This window comes from Nothoprocta perdicaria, unplaced genomic scaffold (genome assembly GCF_003342845.1).
Source record: "Nothoprocta perdicaria isolate Ctin4 unplaced genomic scaffold, notPer1 scaffold_95, whole genome shotgun sequence".
Taxonomy (NCBI): domain Eukaryota; kingdom Metazoa; phylum Chordata; class Aves; order Tinamiformes; family Tinamidae; genus Nothoprocta; species Nothoprocta perdicaria.
The window spans coordinates 1,422,391-1,442,065 of record NW_020456254.1 but is presented as its reverse complement, the minus strand read 5'-3'; the positions used below and the strand labels follow the sequence as shown (position 1 = coordinate 1,442,065).

Sequence of the window (19,675 nt, the reverse complement as noted above, 5' to 3'; positions counted from 1 at the left end):
GGGGGGGGGGCGGCTGCGTTCGAACCGGCCCCCGCAACGGACCTAACGGTCGCAACCGCCGCCGTGGCGGGGTGGGGCGGGGAAAACCGGCTCTCGCAGCTCCCTGCCCTTCTTCACAGATAAATAAAGAACCGAACACTATGCTGGGGAATTCCTGGGGGGAAAGGGAGGGGAGATACCATAATTTAAACAGTTTTTGAAAAAGTTTGGGGTGTGCAGGCTCATTAAAATCCCCACATCCATCCTACAGCTCTTTTTAGCCTCAAGCACTGCAGCCCTTCCCCGTAATTTATTTTAAGGCTGCACTGATTGTTTTCCAGCTGGCGCCTGTGCAGATTCCTTTGGGCTCTCTAAAGTTTAGGCAGCCCTGGGGCCTTTCTGTGAGTTCCTCAGTGTCACAGGCTGACGCTGCCACAGAGGCTGCCAAATAACAATTCAGCTTTTATAAAAACTGGAGTTTATCCATGTTTTGAATTGCTGTAGAATTATATTTCTTGACCTTTATTTAAAATAAGCTGTAAAAAGGCATTGTTTTATGGCTCAGCAAACTGAAATCAGGGAACTGCCACACCTAAAACTTATCTGTTCCCAAAGTTAAGGCAGTCAAAAGGTTACTCAGGAATTTGGAGATAAAACTGCTTATGTGGGCAGAAGATGTATCCATCTGTTCAAGAAGAAAAAAGCAAGCTGGGAAAAGAGGAAAACCTAATACAAATGAGAAAGGCAACGACTAGGAGAGCTCCAGCCTCAAATGAAATTTAGTTCCAGTGAGGTCTGATGCTGAAGTAGGGTCATGGAAAAAAGTTCTTCAGTTAGGTCAGAAAGACACGTAGGACCTGTATATGTTTATCATCAGCAATGAGCTAAGTCCAAGTTGTAGTAAAAAAAAAAAAAAAAAAAAAAAAAAAAACCTAGCTCTTCTAAGAGCTAGAGTTGCAAAGCTCAGAGGATTTGAGGGATTTGAGGCCTGGCAAGGGCCAACTGCAGATTATATAAGATCTTGCTCAAATTCTTTAAACATCTTTTGACGTGGAAACAAGTTTTTCCTCGGCCTATCATAGACGGTGACAAGCAAGAAAAAAATGTATCTTTAATGTCTTAAAAATCTCACACGAGGTAATGGCACAAGCAGCAGCAAATGAAGTGGTTTTTTTTTTTTTTTTTTTTTTTTGGTTTGTTAAGAAAGCAGATTTTGCATTAACATGTATCCTGATGGATCCAGACTGTTAAATCTGTGGTTTAGTCATGCAAGCAGAACAAGGCTAGCAAGGAGACGTGGTTCTGGATGGAAGTACAGAATGGAAATGTCCCACTGCCCTTTCTGCTCACCCGCAGCTGGAGTAGGGATGAGAATTGGGCTGGAGATTTTCACTGTTTCACCAGAGTGCCCAGCCGTCCTGGAGCTCGGAGGGAGGTAGGTGTAACGATGGGGAAGGCTTTGAGATGGATTTTGCACGTGGAGCAGGTGAAACGCCTTGTGCACAGCTGAGGGCGACGGTATATCCGTGTATGAGAGCCAGTTTGGCACTTTGTACAGCAAAACACAGCACTATAAATAAATATTCTCCAGAAAATAAAGCAACAGGAAGAAACAACAGGTATCATAATTCTCTCTACTGTTTTCAATTCGTTCTGGATGCGTTGGTCTGCTCCTGAGCTGTGGTCTCCGGCTCCCCCTATTGGTAAGTGACCAGCCCTTCCATTTGAAGACCACGACGTTTCACCCTAGGAGCTTGTTCAGGCACAGAATAAGTGTTCACAGTAACTTTGCAAGCACAGGACTAACAGGACCAGCCTCCAAAAAGTGCACAGTGACAGCGTTTACTCCCTCTTCATATTACTGTTTCCTCTAGAAGTTAACAGAAAAACATACCTCTGAGATAAATTAAATCCAGGAGTGGTTCAGGAATATAGACATGCACAGGCTTGTTTTTCCAGGTTCTGTTTCTTTTCTGATCAGGAAACGTTGCTTACTGGCACTCAGGAATTGCTGCTCTCATGATGCTCTGCCTGCTGCACTTGATGTCTTGGCCTGGTACAACAGGACATCCATCTTTACCCCTTCAGATCTTCAGACCTGCAAGGTTTTCAAGGCTAAAACAAAGTTTTAGATAAAAGTTTAAAGTAAAAGCCGTGTATGCTTGTATGGGTCAGCAAAACCATGGAATACTGTGTTAAAAAGAGCAATAGAGCTGCTGTTCCTGGCTGGGAGGAGGCCTGGGATGAACATTCAGATAACAGAAGCTGGAGCGCAGTGGGGCTGTAGAAGCAGGTATCAAATATTCAGGTAGATCCGGGCTGGCATCCAAATACTGAGTCATGAGACAGAACAAACTATTATCAGAGGATCTTGACTGATCAAGAATTTTTCAACTCTCACCTGAAAACACAAGGCAAAGATGTGGTTCATCGACTTTAGATAAGCTGATTCAAAGGTAAGCCTCTAGTTGAAGCCCTTTAATTGCTAAGAGAGAGGAGGAGGCACCTCCAGGGCATGATTTATTCATGAATTACTCATGATTTATTCATGATTTATTGACCCACCAGGTAGGTGGATGTCAGTGAAGGCAGAAGCGCATTGTGGAGCACTGCAATTCCTCCCTCCTTCATATGGCTGGCATTAAGTGGGATGAACTCCGGCCTAACTGCTTGGTGTAACCTAATGATGGAAATCGGGTGGCCTCATTCCAGGAGGTATCAGCAACTCTCAGAGTTCCCAGATTTTTTTTTTTTTCCCCCTCAATATGACTTATGGAGGTCAATTATGAAAAGCCCATCAGAACACAAGAAATGGTTGAAAATGCTGCATTAGAGACATATTAATATTGTCCTTTGGATGTGGTAATGGCTCTGGCCTTCCTGGCCTGGTGCTTAATGCATCCAGTTTTTCTATTTACAGATTTACAGTTTCTATTTTTGGAATTAGCAGAGAATATGAGCGTATTTATCAAAGACTGTCCTCATATCATTTAATTACACTACTACTGACAAAGTAATTCTGGAAAGTGCTATTTGCTTAAATATAAGTGTTAAGTTTTTGCTTATAGCTTATCAGAAACAATTAGATTTGAAATATTGGCAATACACCTAATGTTTAAAACTTTAAGCAAAAGCATTAGAAGCTCAAAATAACCACTTTTCATTAGCATTTTCCAGAGCTTTTCTGCCAAGCCCAACCGATTTTCACTGGCAAGGGCTTTCCTAGGCGATCAAGATCTTAGGCAATCCCGCGAGCTGATCTGAACTCCTCTTTGAAAGCAAAGCCTGAGCTGAATGGAAGCTTTAGAAGCAGTTGGCACAAAGCAGGATAGGCAGGTTACACATGTTGCCAATTCCTCATGAAGTATCAGGTGCATCTGGGGCATCACCCAGGGCATGCAGACAACAGTCTAAGAACAGATGTGCGCAGTCAGAGCTGCTAATTTTGTTTTTCATCAGCAAAATAAATTAAATAAATTTCTATCATTCCATCTCATAAGTATCTAGAACAGATATCTAAAAGATACCTAGAATTTTGAGCTCTGTTGCTGCTTGCTTGAAGGAGCCAAGGAAGAAAAACCAATGGAGTTGTAATGAAAATGATTGTTCTTACTTAGGAGAGATAAAGGCTTGAAGGAACCAGCTTCTTTAGAAGGTGTGTTTGACAACATACAGAAAACCACAGCAATTCACGAGAGCTGTTTTCTCCATCTAACATTTGGCTCAACAGAAGGAGCAAGAAAATCTGAAATAGCACCAGCTGCTGGCTGCCTCTTTCCCTCTACCAAGAGCTCTGCGTAACTATAAACCACGAATTAAACAGAAACGCAGGCAAAATTATTTTTCAAACGATCTATAGAATAAAGTAACAAGCACTCCGGGAATGTAGAACAGAATTCAACGTACATCCTCAGCAAATGGTTTGTGTAAATGCACTAGCAAATACTGCTCACAGAGCACATGGTCTCTGGAGCTGTACACAGTAAATTCACCCCTCATTAGAGACCAGCTGTTCCAGCACAGAAAGGCAGCAGTGATTTAAGCACTGCCCAGGCAGACCTGCCGCTGCCACTGAGAACTGCCCACATCTCTAGTTTTTAAGCAACGCCCACGGGCCTGGCTTACACCTGGCTGCCATCACTGACCTTCCATCCATCCCATCCAGGAGAAAGCAAAGTTGCTGCAATTTGACCAAGAAAATGCACTTTGGAATTAGATACAATCTGCACACTGAACAAGATCAAACTTGATACATATTTTAATTACTTAAACATGTGGGAGAAACAATCTGTGGAAAGAGCTGAAGGTCTTGTGAATTCTTTACTTGGACCTTAGCAAACAACCTCCATGAAGCCAACGGAGCCCTGTTTATTCAGATAAAATGAACAGATTTAAGCCAGTTCAGTGTCTTTTGCTTTTCACATGGAAATTCTCTGCTTTTATTCTTTACTGCAAAAATAAGACAAGATTTTTCTTGGGATGAATTTCCACACACTTTAGTATTTTCAGCTCCTGTAAGAAGTTCTTGTGAATGAACTGGTGACACCGAAGGCAAGATGGAGCAAAGCTGATCTGAGTAACTTGTTCTCAAGAAAGTGCTGCCCCAGGATAGCTCAAATGGAAAGTCAAATGTCTCCCTAGCAAGTTAGGTGCTCTGGTTGATTGATGGAGATGATCCTCCCATCTGCTGAGCACGGATCAGATGCACACGGAATGCTGGGATCAGTTCTGGGCTTCCCAACATGAGGAACTATCAGCCTTCCAGCCTCAGCCACCCTGGGAAACATCAGCAACTGCAGCTGACGCTTTCTCCCTTGTGTTGTCTCTCCCTGAACATAAGAAATTCTACTGACTTTACAAGGCTACAAGGCACATACAGGGAAAAAAAAAAAATGTGGGCATTCACGTGCTATTCATGGTATCTTTTATCTAAATTATGGAGTGCCTTAGAAACTCAGGTTTTGGTAATCTTCTGTAAACCGCTCTTTTAAGGACAACTGAAGCACACACCGGGCCATTTGAAAGCATTTCCGTTTCAAAATCAGCATGCACAACAGTAACTTTATAAATGTCCCTGAGCATTTAAAAGGGTGTTTAGTCACAGGAAAACTATGAAAAGCAAAGAGAAGCAAGTAACTGGGAAGTGGCAAAAGGAAGAATTAAATGACACCTTCAGAGGGATCCACGTAGGTCCTGCAAGCCAGCAGGAGCAGAAGCTGTTTTGGTACTTGCTTGCTGACAGAGCAACATTCTTCACTGGGAATTCTAATTTCTCCTGTTTTCATACATGCAGGAATGGAGTTTTGTGCTTTCCAAACATCCTGAAGAGATTTGTCAACGTGGGGTCATGGATCCTAAGGCAAGTTTTTGAAAGACACATTGAAACAAAGTTAAACCTCAGAGATGCAGTTTGGCTGACAGAGCAGGAACTTGTGAGTCTGAAAAATCAACATGAAGCAGTGGTAATTTCAAGGCAAGGGTTTATATCAGCTTCCTTCTTCAAACCTGTTTCAGTACTGTCAAACTTCAGCCACAAAATGCCCAATTTCTTGCAAAAAAACAAAAGGAAAAGTGTTTCTGCAAAGCTTCGTGAAAACTCAAATTGTTTTATTCACAAAAGCAGAAGTCAATAAAAATATAGATATCCTGATCAGTTTTACAGACCACGTTCATTTCTTCTTTCACTGACAGGCAAAATCATGAAAAAAAAAGTTACATCACAAATTCTTATCAACACAGATCCATGTATATGAGCAAAAGTTTTTCAAAGTTCTTGCATATAATTATAAATACAAAACAAAAAAAAATACAGCTTCAACAAAATATTCCAAGAAAAACAGCGCTTTTTTGTTGTTTCGTTCAGTGCTATAATGTATTTCAGTGGTGGAAACAGCAAGAGCTGTCTCACTGACATTTTACAAATAGCTTTTGGTTTAAAGGAACTGAATTTTAGCATCAGGACGCTGACCTTGGTCAAATATTTTGAGTTTCAAATCCCTTTGTAGATCAAATTAGGCTGTTTCTGCTAAATTTACTTTAGTGATGCCAAAACAAACAGCGGGACTGCTGCTAAGAGCATCAGGAAATTCATTTTATTGGAATTATGGAGCATCCCATGCAAAAATAACCAAAGGTATCCTCGTTGTTCAAATTAAACTTCTACCAGCTCAGTGCTAACATATGAAGCTGGGCTCAAATCCTCCCTGCACGTTGACGTAAATCTTCCCTGCAAATAGAGAAGTTTTACAAGAGCCACACACCCACAGAACCAGGGGCCGTGATGGAAAGCGAGGGAAAATAACTACCATGGAAAATAATTTCAGCTCTCTTTTAAAATCTACTTAATGGAATTAAATTCACAGGCAGAGAAATTCTCATCAAGATATAAACAGAGTAAGTGCTAAATTCATTCCTGTGGAGACATGAATTCACCTTCTCCTCCATTTTAAACCTCAACAAAACTGTTTCTAAAACGCTTTGCAAGTGTTCTTGCAAAGTGTTCTCCTACTTCCCTGCAAAAGAACCAGCAAATGCCATCATTTTTCAACAGACAAGTCCTTAGATGGGAGGTCACTCACTGAAGTACAGAGGTTAACCAAGTTGTGTCTTGCACATAAAGTGACTGTAAAACTGCAACTAGTCCTGTTGTAATTCTGATCATCAAACGGCATATTTCCAGGTTACTGTGCATGCAAAATGTTTCTGTCTAAGCTCTGAAAGCATCGTAACTTGGAGAGAATTTGCTTGTGTTTTAAAAAACAAAAAATCTGTTTTCATATAAAGAGAGCTTGCTCTGCAAGGGCTACATCTGTACAACCTGGCTTTCAGGACATGATTAGCTACGCCTAGAATATTTCTCTTACTTTTATTTCTGGCTCTTTAAAATATCCAGCAGCAGGTTTTTGCCAAGCAGGGACTCATGATTAATCCTGACTATACGAAAAGATTTGAGGGTCAGAAGTAAAAACATCTGTTGTCAAAAGCAGCTCCTACCCTCTTCCGATTGCAGTCTGGGTACTAAACCTCCCGCGTGAATAGGCTGTTGCAGCAGATTTCCAGCTGCCTTAAAGCATAAAACGAAATTCAGGCTACAATCCCTCCAAATTCAAGACATCAGAATTTCCTACTCAATGTACAGAACATACAAAACAAGATCACCAAGTCCTAGGTACTGAAAAAAATAACATCTCGGAGAGCTCAAAGCCTCTGCTGAGGTTTTGTACAACTGCACGACTCTTCCAGGAACAAGACTCCAACTGGCTGAAAATCTTATTTTCCTTTAGCCCCATCTTCTCTGTCGAACTTGTAGTCATGGTAAAGGCTAAGAATAGTAGACCTGGTCTCCTTAAACAAAAGCAGAAATTATACAGTATATAGCCATGGTTAAATTATACAGTATATAGCCATGGTTATGTGGCAGGACTCCAACACAATCTTCAAGATACAGTTATTTAATAGAAATTTTTAATTTGCATTTTACAACATACAAATACAACACTATTAATGTAGCAAAAGAAGGGAGTTGAAAAATAATTTCAAAATACTTAAAAGCACTGGCTTATAAAATAAATAATGCTACCTGAAAGAAGTACTCAGGTTTTGCTCTTAGCAGGCAGCAGTTGCACTATTACTGATTTCTTTTCATAAGTTTCATAATTTATGTAGAAAAATATACAAGAAACCAATTTGGGGGTAACTACCATTTAACATAAATAAAAAGCCTAATGCAAAACCAAAAAGAAAACCAATCTTTTTTATTTCTGTACATCAAGACTACAAATAGCATTTTAACACTTCATTTATTACCCGAATTAAGAAATTATACATTTTTATATGGTTACTAGTAAACATCTTAAAATCACTCCATTTCCCCACATCTAAAAGGATATTGCTGGTTACTGCTTATTAAATATGAAATTCAACAGTTTCCAGTAACAGCAAACTATTTTTTTTTTGCATAAGAGATGAGTACAAATCTGATTGCAAGTTGTGATGATTTAAAATACAGAACTAAAGTTCAGAGGGAACTAAAGTTCACTCTTTATGAATCTTACAGTGTGAGCTGCAATTCCTTTTTGAAGTTGACTGCATTTTACAGGAGAATATCCAATGAGGTGCCTATTACCAGAGACTCAGTTCCTTCCACATGAAACCAAGTATTTCCCAGCAAACAAATATTAAGCAGCACATTCCCTACTTTCCTTAGTAGAAATACTGCAGGCAGATGGATACAGAAGCTGTTTAATCACAAGAAAATAGTGAATTTGACTAGTGTCTGGAGCAAAGATATGATATTTAAGATGGAAAGATGCCAGGGGAAAGGAATGTGAACACCACAGGCTTCAGCCACAAAGAATAAAGCCTGATAACTTTGGTTTAAATCATTTTAATAGTTGTTACATGTATATTTTTTCCAAAGTCGTGACTTCTGTAGGTACTGGGTATGCAAGAGGAGTCTGACACATTAAAAAACAAAACAAAAAACCCTGTACAGGCAAGAAGACAAACAGAAGAGGGAGAACATGGACAGTCTCATCCATTTCCAACAGTGTTCAAGTGAGAATGATGCAGCCAAAGGTGGAACTCAAACCAAGCATGCGACCCCGATTTCTCAACGGCATTTCAGAAAGCACAAATGAAAGATTGTTCATAATAGTTTTTATCTTGGTGCCTACCGTTCCTAGGGAAGGCAGTACAAAATAAAATCAGTTCTGACTTAATTGCAACACCTACAGTTTGTAAACAACTCTACCCCGCCAGTAAAGACGTCGGGTTATCGGTAACGAGCGCTTCCGACCTCAGTTCGGGGAGATCTGCCAGGATCTGCTTCGCTTCCACTTCCATCTAAAAGATTCATCACAAGATGCGAGCCCTGTCTCTTCCCAGTGTGCTGCGTGGTGCACAACTTTATTGCCAGTTTGTGGACTTCTCTATATCTGAACAGCACAAAGCCAAAGCTTCATCTTTGGTTAATTTTACTGAGATGTCACTGTTCTTTAAATGTGCTCCTCCTTCGCCTAAGCACAGAAACAGCCACACCGCCCACGGCATTCATTAGCTGACTCAGAAAGCAGGGTCAAGGTAATATTAATCAACGAAAGCTACCTAGCAAACGGTGTTTACAAAGGAAACCTATCTGAGGGCCTCTGATAAGACACAAGAGCTGCAGAAACGTAGGCAGAATTCCCTTCGAGCCGCCCGGTGCTGCATGGGGGAGGCACTGCTAGTTCCCGCGCGGCCGCGGCTCAGCTCAGCTCGAAGCCCGCAGCGCACTCGATGGCGTAGAGCAGCTTGCTGCGCATCAGATTCTCATCATAAAACTCGGGAAGCTTCAGCAAGTTCATGCAGGTGCTGGCAGTGGGGAGCCGGTCCAAGTCCGATCCCCCATTGTGGATGCAAAAGGCAGGATACAGCTCCTGAAAAAGAGCAATACGAAAAAAAATCCATCAAAAATACACAGGGGCCAAAAATCTAACCCCTACCAGCTGGCAGAGACATCTAGGGAAAAAATGACTAAAATCAGTGCCAATGACATGTTCTGGAGGTAGCTGCATTGCTACTTTCCCCCAAAGCACTCAAATTGGGCAGCACTTTTGCATGTCCAGATCCATTATACCACAAAACAGAAGGTAGTCTCATCTGCTTTTGAGGGGAAAAAAATGTTACTGTTCACACCCCCTGCTCTGCAAATACTCGGTGCCAAAAGCAGTGAGGCGAGATATGTAAAAATCGAAGTACCACAGGGTGCAAAGGAGGGTTCTGTTGTATTTGGGAGAAACTAACAATTCACGCCAACTTCAGCCTTTCCTTAGGGAGCCTGTGGGACGCTCACGGTGCCGGCTATTTCGAGGAGAGGGTACGGGGCAGATTCCAGCTCCTCTGATGTTTCCTGCGGGTGAAAACTTGGTGCTTAGCTCGGGGAAGGACAGACCACTGGAGTAATGGAGAGCAATGGGAAAGGATTGTTCTGCCCTGCCTGAGGCTCAGTTAGCACGGCGTGAAGTGGTTTCTTCTGAGATTTACACTTTCTGCCCCCCTTTAGTTTTATTTTTAGTTTTTTGCTCTTGCTACCAAAGCAACATGCTGAGCCAGTTGAACATTTTCATATTGGACTTTCAAAGTATCTTGACGATGCACACACATTCTGCGTGAGCCTTTACCTGTCATGATGCTCTGAGGAGGGGGAGAGGGTTAGTGAGCAGGCAGGTCATAAACAGAAACTTGATCAATTCATGTTACCGTGTTGCTCCCTCTGACATCCCTCCCCAAATCCATCCCCCCAAACATTCCCTAATAGGACCTTTCCCCGCTTTCCTCCTTGAGCTACTATGACAACAGAATGTAGATACATAACACACATTCTTCAAGCTGGGCTGAGGACCTATCAACCCACCATTCTCTTTTCATACACCACACATAAACATCATAATTTTCATTCCTAAATGTATCACTGTTCAATTCAACATATCCAAGACTCGGGCTAAAGGCCTAACTTCTCTCCTTTCTCTCCCTTCACAGTCCCAGTGTGAACTGATCTTTCAGTGTGCCTAAAACACATGACTATATGAAGACACCCAGTACTAATGAATTCCCCAGGCCTGCTCGTGCACAAGACAAAGCAAGTGTGAAGATGTGAACTGTGGTTAGAAGCTGCTGCACCCAGAGCTCACGCTCTCCACATGAAGAACTAACTTTAAGGCAATTACACCGCACATTTCCTCAGCTGCCGAGAGATTATAAGACCATTCAACAGATATTGGGACGATACAGATATGCCTAATACAATCGTACACATCTGGCAAACTCTGCTTCGTCTTCTGATGTGATAAGCGTGGATCTAAGGAACAGACATTTTACAGGTAATGTTTTAATTAAATTAATTTCTTCTTCTGAGAAAGATGATAGTACAAAAGGGTTTTATTCCATTTTAACTGTCCAGGCACTGCTTTTGCTGGCAAGAAAGTATTAATTTCATCATATGCTTGCTGAGCTAAAACAGTTCTGATTTCAGAAAGCAGAAAAAAAAAAAAACCAGCTCCAAAGGCAGAAGGTCAATGAGATTTTAAGCTAAATTATTGTTCAAATGGAGGCCTTAAAATGTATTTCATGGCTAAAATGCTGCATTTTTAGTATTCCTTTCAAAATGCTAATTGAATTCCCCTACTTTCGTTTAAAAATGGAAAAATGAAGTTCTAAATTGAAATGTCATGCCAAGGGCACCATTTGTTGTATAATTAAGTACTGTACAGTGGGGAACTGCAATAGTTTGGAATTGAAAAGTATCGTCCATTTATTATGTGACCTGATTGGAACTTAACAATTTTCAACCTCACTTTAATGATTTTTTTTGTCCGTAACAATCACATTTATTAAACTTATTAAACTTTAATTAGCTTTAGCAAATATTATTCTGAGTCCGAATCTGGCAATTAAAGTTCAAAATTTAAGTGATCCAAAGCTACACTGTGCTACCTGTAAGCTCTGAATGTCCAGGCATTTCCTCATCTTAAATTAACATGCACCAAAACTTTAACAAAATGTGTTTAAATTTTTTTTTTTTTAAAAAGAAAAACTCCACAATTCTACAAAAACAACTAAAACCAAAACAATTCTACAGTTGAATAGAAGAAGATTTTAGAATGAGAATCAGAAATTGAGTTCCTCCCAGAAAAAAAAACCAGCAATTTTAAAAGCTATTTTGCATTCAAGTTCATGTGTTATGGACGCCTCTACCTGTTTAACCTAACAAACATAGAAGATCAGTTACTCTCCATTGCTAACTATTACATCTCACTAGCTTATAATGTGAGAAGTCCTTTCACTGTTCAGCAGTACTTCTAAGGAAACCAAAGCAATTCATTGTATTTTTACTTCTAAGCAACTCCATTAAACAAACAATTAAACTCCATTAAATATGGATCTATTTATGATCCAGATAAGCTGACTTTTGTTATTCTTTTATGAAGAGGGCAACAGGCAAATGTTCTGTTGAGCAGCACATTAAAACGGATGATGTTTCTACTAAGTGACTTATATTTTCCAGTGAGTTACAGAGAAACACTGAACGTTCCCCCATTCCTTCAGGAAATGATGTCCTAGGCCGGATCTTGGCCAGAATTTTGCAGCTCAACTGCACCTTATGGTTAAAGTATCCCCAGAATTTAATATCAAAATGTTTTCCACTTGATCTCTCTTTTGTTTTTTAAACAGTAGACCAACATTTTCTTCATGCTAAAGGTTCACTGTAAATACCAATGTAAAGATAGCAGCAAAATACTAAGATGTAAAGAATGACTAGCCTTAATCCTGTAAACATCCATGCAACCCTGAAGGAAACATAAGGAATACATCTCCAGCTTCACACACTTATATTCAATAGCTGTCGATACACCCCAAGTCCTCTCTTTGTCCAGTTTTGAAAACATCTGTTCCTTGGAGGTGCTGGCAGCGCCGCTTCTGGCCCTGGCTAGGGAACACGGGCAAGGCCCAGGGGCCAGCAGCTTTCATGACAGAAAACAAGCACTTCCACCAATGCTAGAGTAAGTGTTTTTAGGCCTATTGCATATTTTTTGAAATATTTTTAAACTATACTCATTATAGCCAAGTGTGAAGACTGAAGCTGCTATCTCTGGGGACACTGGGGATGTTTCTCTCATAAGTTATGAATTCTTACAGACAAATAAAGCTTGTACCACAACTGCCAATAGTTACAGAAACGGACAAAACAAAACCCAGCAAGACACAAACCTTAAACCCCAGAAGAGGCGGCCGAGAGCAGCTCGTGACAAACTTGAGCAGTTTGCGTTTCTCTTCATCGGTGAAGCTTTCCACAACCCTCCAAAATATTTTTATTACAGGATGATCTGCTGCATAGCCACCTATGAGGAGATTTACATAAAGAAAAGCAGTCTTTGGAAACCCCAGTTTCTATCTATTTTTAAAAGCTCTGGGAAAATATGAAAAGCAGCAGGTTTACACTGCTGACCTCCATTATATACAGGTCTCTTTGAGCACTACATTTTAAAGCTTCTCACGCATTGCTCATCGTACCAAAACCACCTCCCTCAACTTCTTAACTACTATTTTCTGCAGTGAACCGTATCTGTTTATTTTGAATTAGTTTTAATATTTTAGTATTTGTTTAGGAGCTTTAGATTATTATAATTCATTGCAAGAATTTGTAAAACACACAGAGTTAGGAGACTGTTTCATAAACCAAGTTACTCTGAGATAAAGCAGGAAGTGAACTTCTGGTATCTTAGCTAGTCTTTGGTTACATTCATGATGAATGCAAAGAAAAAATTAATCAAGATGATCAAATTAATCAAGATGAAACATTTCTAACACAGAAAAACATGAGCTGTCCCTCAGGCTTTATGAAAAAAAAACTAAGTATCTGAATGTGTTTGTAGAAACAACTACCTTCAAATCATTTACAGACTTAATTTGAGGGCGGCTAAACACAATCACTGACTAAGTTCCAGTTAGAACATATTCTCTAATTATCGTCTACAAACTTCTATTTAAGTGTACAAACACAATGAACAACATACCTGTATGTCCCCACATTTATAGCACGTGCTGGCAATTTTTCCCAACTTTCTGAAATATCTAGAGAGTTTGGCTACCAATGCTGGCAACAAGGACCCGAGACTTCCTTGTTAAAAATAAGCTAGGTTTGTTCATATAAGCAGATTTATTTATTCATTAATCAGTCGTAACAGAGGTTTTTGTTGACGTAAACTATACTCACCAGAATAGTTTGTGAAAGATTTAAGATCATCCAAACTAATAGGAACCTGGGCACCAGATATCAAAACCTAGTAATAAACAGGACAATTACATCACGGAAAATTAAACGTTTAATATAAAGGCAAAAATTAAATGTCTATTTGCAGCTTGAGTAAAGGCTCGAGGACTTTTAAGCCCCAATACCTGTATTTCCTGTTGATCAAACATCCGCAGCCACTCCAGGTTGACGACGTTGGCCAGCCCCTGGCGGAAGGCGAGGCAGTGCTGCCGGATCTGCTTGTTCAGCCGGTAGTCGGCCACCAGGTGGATGTAGGCGATGCGGTTCGCGCTCGTTACCGGGATATCCTTCCCACCCGGCTTCAGCTCAACCACCTGTGAACACAACGCTTTCCATCAGCTTGGTAAATATTCACTCTGTGTGCTGCGAACGGAAAGCTCAGCTGCAAAGCACTCCAGTAAGAGACTCACATACTTGAGAGTCACTAGAAAATACTCAAGAATATTCACCTTAAATTAAGATAAACATTTATTACAAGTGGAGTTTTCTTCTGATCACTCATAAGTGCAAGAGAAGGGGCTATGACACCCAGTTTTCAGAGCAAGGCCACAGAAATGTCCCACGAGTCCAACCTGATTCTGATGCAGAACTGATCCACAGACTGAAAATCGTTCAAAATTCACACTGATGTAAAGCCAACTTACACATATTCAGTCGTGTTTTAAACAAATCCCAAATCTTATCATTTTCCCGAGAAGTTTAGTTTTTGTTCTTCAAGTACATCTGGATAAATCATCATAGAAGAATCACAACAGAAACAAAGATACTGTCACCGTACTAAAATGTAAAACAACTCACAATAGGATCATGGGCAGTTTTTAAAACATTAATGATCTTTACATATCCCAAATGAGACCAGTTTTCCTGAGTAGCCCACTAAGAAGAGAATACTAAAAAGAAGACAAAAAAAGAAGGAGGAGGGAGGGAGGAGGGAGGGAGGGAGGGAAGGAGGAAGGAGAAAGAAAAAAAGAAAAAAAGGGAAAAAAAAGGAAAAAAAAAAGAAAAAAAGAAAAAAAGAAAAAAAGAAAAAAAAAGAAAAAGAAAAAAGATGTGTTCACCTTCTCAAATCTCGCCAACCCCGACACCAGCTCTGCGTGTGGGCCGGGCGGTTCCGGCCCGTTCCTGGAGGGATCAAGTGAGGGGAGGGCGCTCGGGTCGGGCGCTGGCGGCCTGGCCAAACGCACTGTGGACCGGCCTTGCTCACCCCGAGGCGACCCCCAGCACCACCACAACCGACAGGACAAAAACCCCTCCTCTTCAGGCTCTCATCTTTGCTGCTTTTCCCTTTCCTTCCCAAAGCAGCGAATCTTGATTTCTGACCAAGTGTTCTCTGTGGTAAAACCCCCTACTGCTAAAACTGCAGCATCCAGGGAGCGTCACAGAGTTTCCCTGTGATCTCGCCACCCACGGGCAGAGTTTGTCTATGTGAGACTCAACCCACCAGCACTGCTGCCACAGCAGCACCACAGGGCGAGAGACACCGGCCAAATGTGGCAGGAATAATAAATACATCACACCATACAGAGTAACGAGGATGTTAAGCAGAAGATAGAAATTGCTGAAATTTGGGCTGGCAAGAAAACTATAGTAAATCTAGGGGCAGTGCCCATTTCCTTTTTTTTAATTATTATTATTATTATTATTTTCATTGTATCTTAATAGAACTACTGTAGGATTCCCACTTAGTCCTGGAGTGTCAGGAATGTTTTCTAAACAGCTCCTATTCCAAAAGGTCACAACACAATCAATTAGGTCTTAAAAGATTTCCCAGCTTGAATTTTCACAAAATCAAGAGAATGTCCAACCTTCCCACTCAAGCAGGCACACCTAGAGCATGTAATTTTGTTTTTCTCCATTCAATTTTACCACTAGATGGTGCAAAACAGTAACACAGGTTACACAGAGGGGAGAGAATAAAAAACCTCCTCAAAACATGCATCCTTCCATCACATCCAACTTCCATTATCTAACTCTAAAACAAAAACAAAAACAAAAACAAAAAAAAAAAAATTCATTTTAATTTAGTTAGCTATCAAAATTACATATTTTTAAAGCCATCAAGGAAGTATATGTCTTTAGAAAACAGCCATTTGGAACATTCATGTAATACCACAGATAACAATTCTAGTCCATACTGACATAGCTCATCTTTAAAATGAAGGAAAAAATTAAAGTGAGATTAAAAAATAAAACATTAAAAAAAATGGAAGAAAAGCTACTTCTCTATTTGTAGGAATCTACCCCAAAGCGCTACATCAGGCCTCCAGTTCCCAGTCAGATACAGCTCCCACTACTGCCGCATGCACTTCCTAAGCACTAACGCTATGAAGTCAGTTACAGGCTTCCATGAGACTCTACTTCCAAAAAATGTGCTTTCCTGTACATACCTACTGAAGCACAGGAGCATTAAAGTTTGTTCAAGTAAACCAAATAAGAGAATTCCTGTATTTTCTCTACACTGACATTTAAGGACTGGGTTCAGGTGAGCATCGAGTTGAACTATCACAGATATTGCAAGTAAGTTTTCAGATAACAGAGTAATACTGAAATAAATCACAATAAAATCAAGAAAAAAAAGTTTTAAAAAAACCCCATAAAATTGGCCCATTGATTTGGGAAATCAATGGAGAAAAAGGGAATATTTGGAGAGCAAAGTGGGACGTACTTTAGGAAAAACTCAGAACCCTTCACCCAGGTATTCTGAGGTATGAAGAGTTTTGATGTGTTCAAAGGCGCTCAGCACTATTTCAGAAAGCAAACCTTGAGATATGGGTAAGAACTCCACAAACCTGTTTATGAAACAAATGAGACTATCCTACCCCTTCTCTTGGACTCTGGTCACTTTTATCCAGATGATCCTTTCTATTTTTTTTTTTTTTTTTCCATTCTAAAAGTAAGTAAATGAAGGTTTTCTTTCTTTCCCTGGCATCTGCCTTCCAGATGTTCCAGCAGGCGTCCCTGGTAGGATTTTGTATGTGAAAGCCTAAGAATGCATTTAGCATAAGTGTTGTAAATCTGCCTGAGAAGGATCAGCATCAACTTAACTGTTCTGCTTCTGAAAAACCTCCAGAATCTTTCATTGAGGCCACTGTATCCCAGGAAAGAAGCTGACAGGACAGAAAATTCATAATCATTTTTAAGGCCTCTCTCTCTCAAGAAATTTAAAGGCCAACAACTCCCTGATTGTCAGTCAATATATTTTCAGTAACAGAAATGGTATTTGCATTACTTTAAAAGCAAAAAAAAGGGTATTTTGAGATCAACTTCAATAGTATTTTGATTTCACAGACACTGCTGCCTCATATGTTAAAGCGCTTTTCTGGGGCTTTGTTTGTGAAGGACTTTCCTTTATGGAATCTTCTGATCCTACTCAGGCTGTTCTGATCCATACAATCTCTGGAATTACTGTTGGAGAAGGGTCCCAGTAGCGACTCTAAATGTTTCTGAAGGAGCAGCAGGACATACTTGCATCTTCCTCTCCTCCCCAGGACACACTCAATACTCGCCTTCCTCTCTGCTGGTGGTGGGGACATGGTGGGAGAGGGAAGCACCAGAGAGCAACAGTTCCAAAGAAGAGAAGTTTGTGGTTTTTTATTTTTTCTTTTATTTTAATTAAAAACATTTTATCACCTTCTAATCTAAAAGATAAAAGGAAAATAAAATACACAATTACTTGAAGGGATCTATAACCAATATATAGCTGTTATTCTTTCGAGACATTTAAGGGCTCCCGTTTCATGCAGCTGATCTAACAGCTGCTGCAACATCCCTGCATTCCCTGACTCTATCAAAAACTAAAGCTATTTGAGGAAAAAAGGTCGATCACATAGCTCCCCTATTAGCAGGTCTAATGTGCAAATTATTAAGTACCTTTTTCAACTGGTGCTGAATGCACTTTTACAATAGTTTAATGGGATCTAAAAGCACATTACAGGATTGGGATCAATATCCCGGTAATAGCATTTCTCCTGCCTGCTCCTCGGGAGGCAATAGCAGCTCCCCGGAACGCGCCTCGGTGCCACCCTTGCTGTGCGGGGGACACTGCCCTGAGCCCGGCTATTTACAGCGGGAGATTTATGAGGCATTTGCTGGGCGCTAATTTATTAGACACTAAAGTGGTTGTTTAGCTGGGAACTGGAGATAATGTACATTTGACATAAAGAGTGCAAATTAAGCTCTTTTCCCCAAGTGAATTAGCCTTACCTTGACACGATTAATTAGTAAGCAACGGTTACATGAGTCAGATACCAGACAAAACGTATTTATCTGCATGGGGCTTATTATGATGGGGAAGTGAAGTATAAAAAGTAACTTGCTGTATTCAAATACAAAAAAAAAAAAAAAAGAAAATGAAACAGTTAAAGAATGATTAGTTCTGCTGAACTACACTTAAATGCAGTCTCATTAAGAGGTGGTTTATACTTCAGGGGTATAAGGTTACTACTTCTCCAAGCATAAGCACACTTACACAGCATCAAAACACTCCACTGAGTTAATAGGAAGCTCACTATTGCAGCCAACCTTCCTTTTAAAGTTGTGAGAAATAATTAATAACCCAAAGACTTGCTACTAGTAGCCACAGCCTCGTTATTTGAGGGAACAGATCAGCCTTTGGGGAAGGACACGCTTGGCACAGCCTTTCAGAGCAGGCACAAGGAGGAGGCACCATCTCTGTCTCGGGCCTCCTGGTGCCCAGCTCCTGAATCACTTCTCTTCCCTACTCCTTTCCGCCCTGCCTGCTGAGCCTGGCTCTAGCTTTTCCGCAAAGCTGGTTTCCTAAAGACACCCACACTAGATGTACATAGCATGGAATTCATAACTCCTCCCCCACCGAAAGCAGTAACTATTTTAAACTGGATTTGTGTTGGTTATGAACAGTAACACTATTACTTGAAAAGCATTTAAATGAAGGGGTTTAGAATACAAACAGCAGTCAAAAAAAAAAAAAAAAAAAAAGAACACACCTAAGAACACACCTCCCCCTTGAAACTAGGGTTATATTAGCATATTAGAAACTGCCAAATTTTGTGCCTCTCAACCTAATAACTGAATACATGTATGCTATATAAATTGAATTTATCAATTTCTTTCTGAACATGCTACAACAAAACTCTTGCTTTATAACACAGAAAATGTTTTCCTATACATTCATATTGCATCTATTTTTTTCCTTTTCTGAAGTATTTTTCTAAAAACAGTGCAGCTCAGAGGTTTTTATACATATGTGAGTAGAACACAGTAAAAAATAAATTCCTTGCACCTTATATTTTACATGAATTATTATTTATGTTAGGCAATTGCTGACACTCTCTCCCTTAAATATGATCTATGAATCCCAAATTTGAGGATACTACTTTAAATTGTAACAAAATCTGGGTTTTAGAATTACAGAATCACAGAACAGTTGGGGTTGGACAGGACCTCTAGAGATCATCCAGTCCAACCCCCTGCTCCAGCAGGGACACCCAGAGCACGGGGCACAGGGCGGCATCCAGGCGGCTTTGGAGACCTCCAGAGAAGGAGACTCCACAGCCTCCCTGGGCAGCCTGTGCCAGGGCTCGGGCACCCTCACAGTGAAGAAGTTCTTCCTCACATGGAGATGGAACTGCCTGTGTTTCAACTTGGACACACTGCCCCTTGTCCTATCACTGGCCAGTGCTTCAGGCTCCCATCCTACCCTGCATCAGGCTCCTACCCTGCCCTACCCTACCCTTCAGGTTCCTATCCTGACCAGTGCTTCAGGCTCCACATTTTGATAACAGAGTAATCCACTGATACATTAACACCGGGGCAGCACTTTGAGATAAAGATAGGTAAGGAATTAAATGCAAGCCCCAGTGGCATTCCTTCAGCTGCAGCAGATTCCTGCTTTGGTTCACTTCTCCT

The 19,675-nt window shown here is 40.5% G+C and overlaps 1 protein-coding gene across 1 annotated transcript in view; it reads right to left on the bottom strand.

Annotated features, from left to right (window-relative positions):
- Window positions 1–7,169: 7,169 nt before the first annotated feature.
- Window positions 7,170–19,675, bottom strand: part of UBE3C (ubiquitin protein ligase E3C) — a 61,656-nt gene continuing 49,150 nt past the window's right edge. The window contains exons 20-23 of the mRNA XM_026052978.1: window positions 13,915–14,103; window positions 13,733–13,799; window positions 12,727–12,857; window positions 7,170–9,395 (exon numbers count right to left, since the gene is read on the bottom strand). Of these exons, the coding sequence (XP_025908763.1) occupies window positions 9,225–9,395; window positions 12,727–12,857; window positions 13,733–13,799; window positions 13,915–14,103 (558 nt within the window). The 3' untranslated portion in view covers window positions 7,170–9,224. The remainder of the gene's footprint in view (window positions 9,396–12,726; window positions 12,858–13,732; window positions 13,800–13,914; window positions 14,104–19,675) is intronic.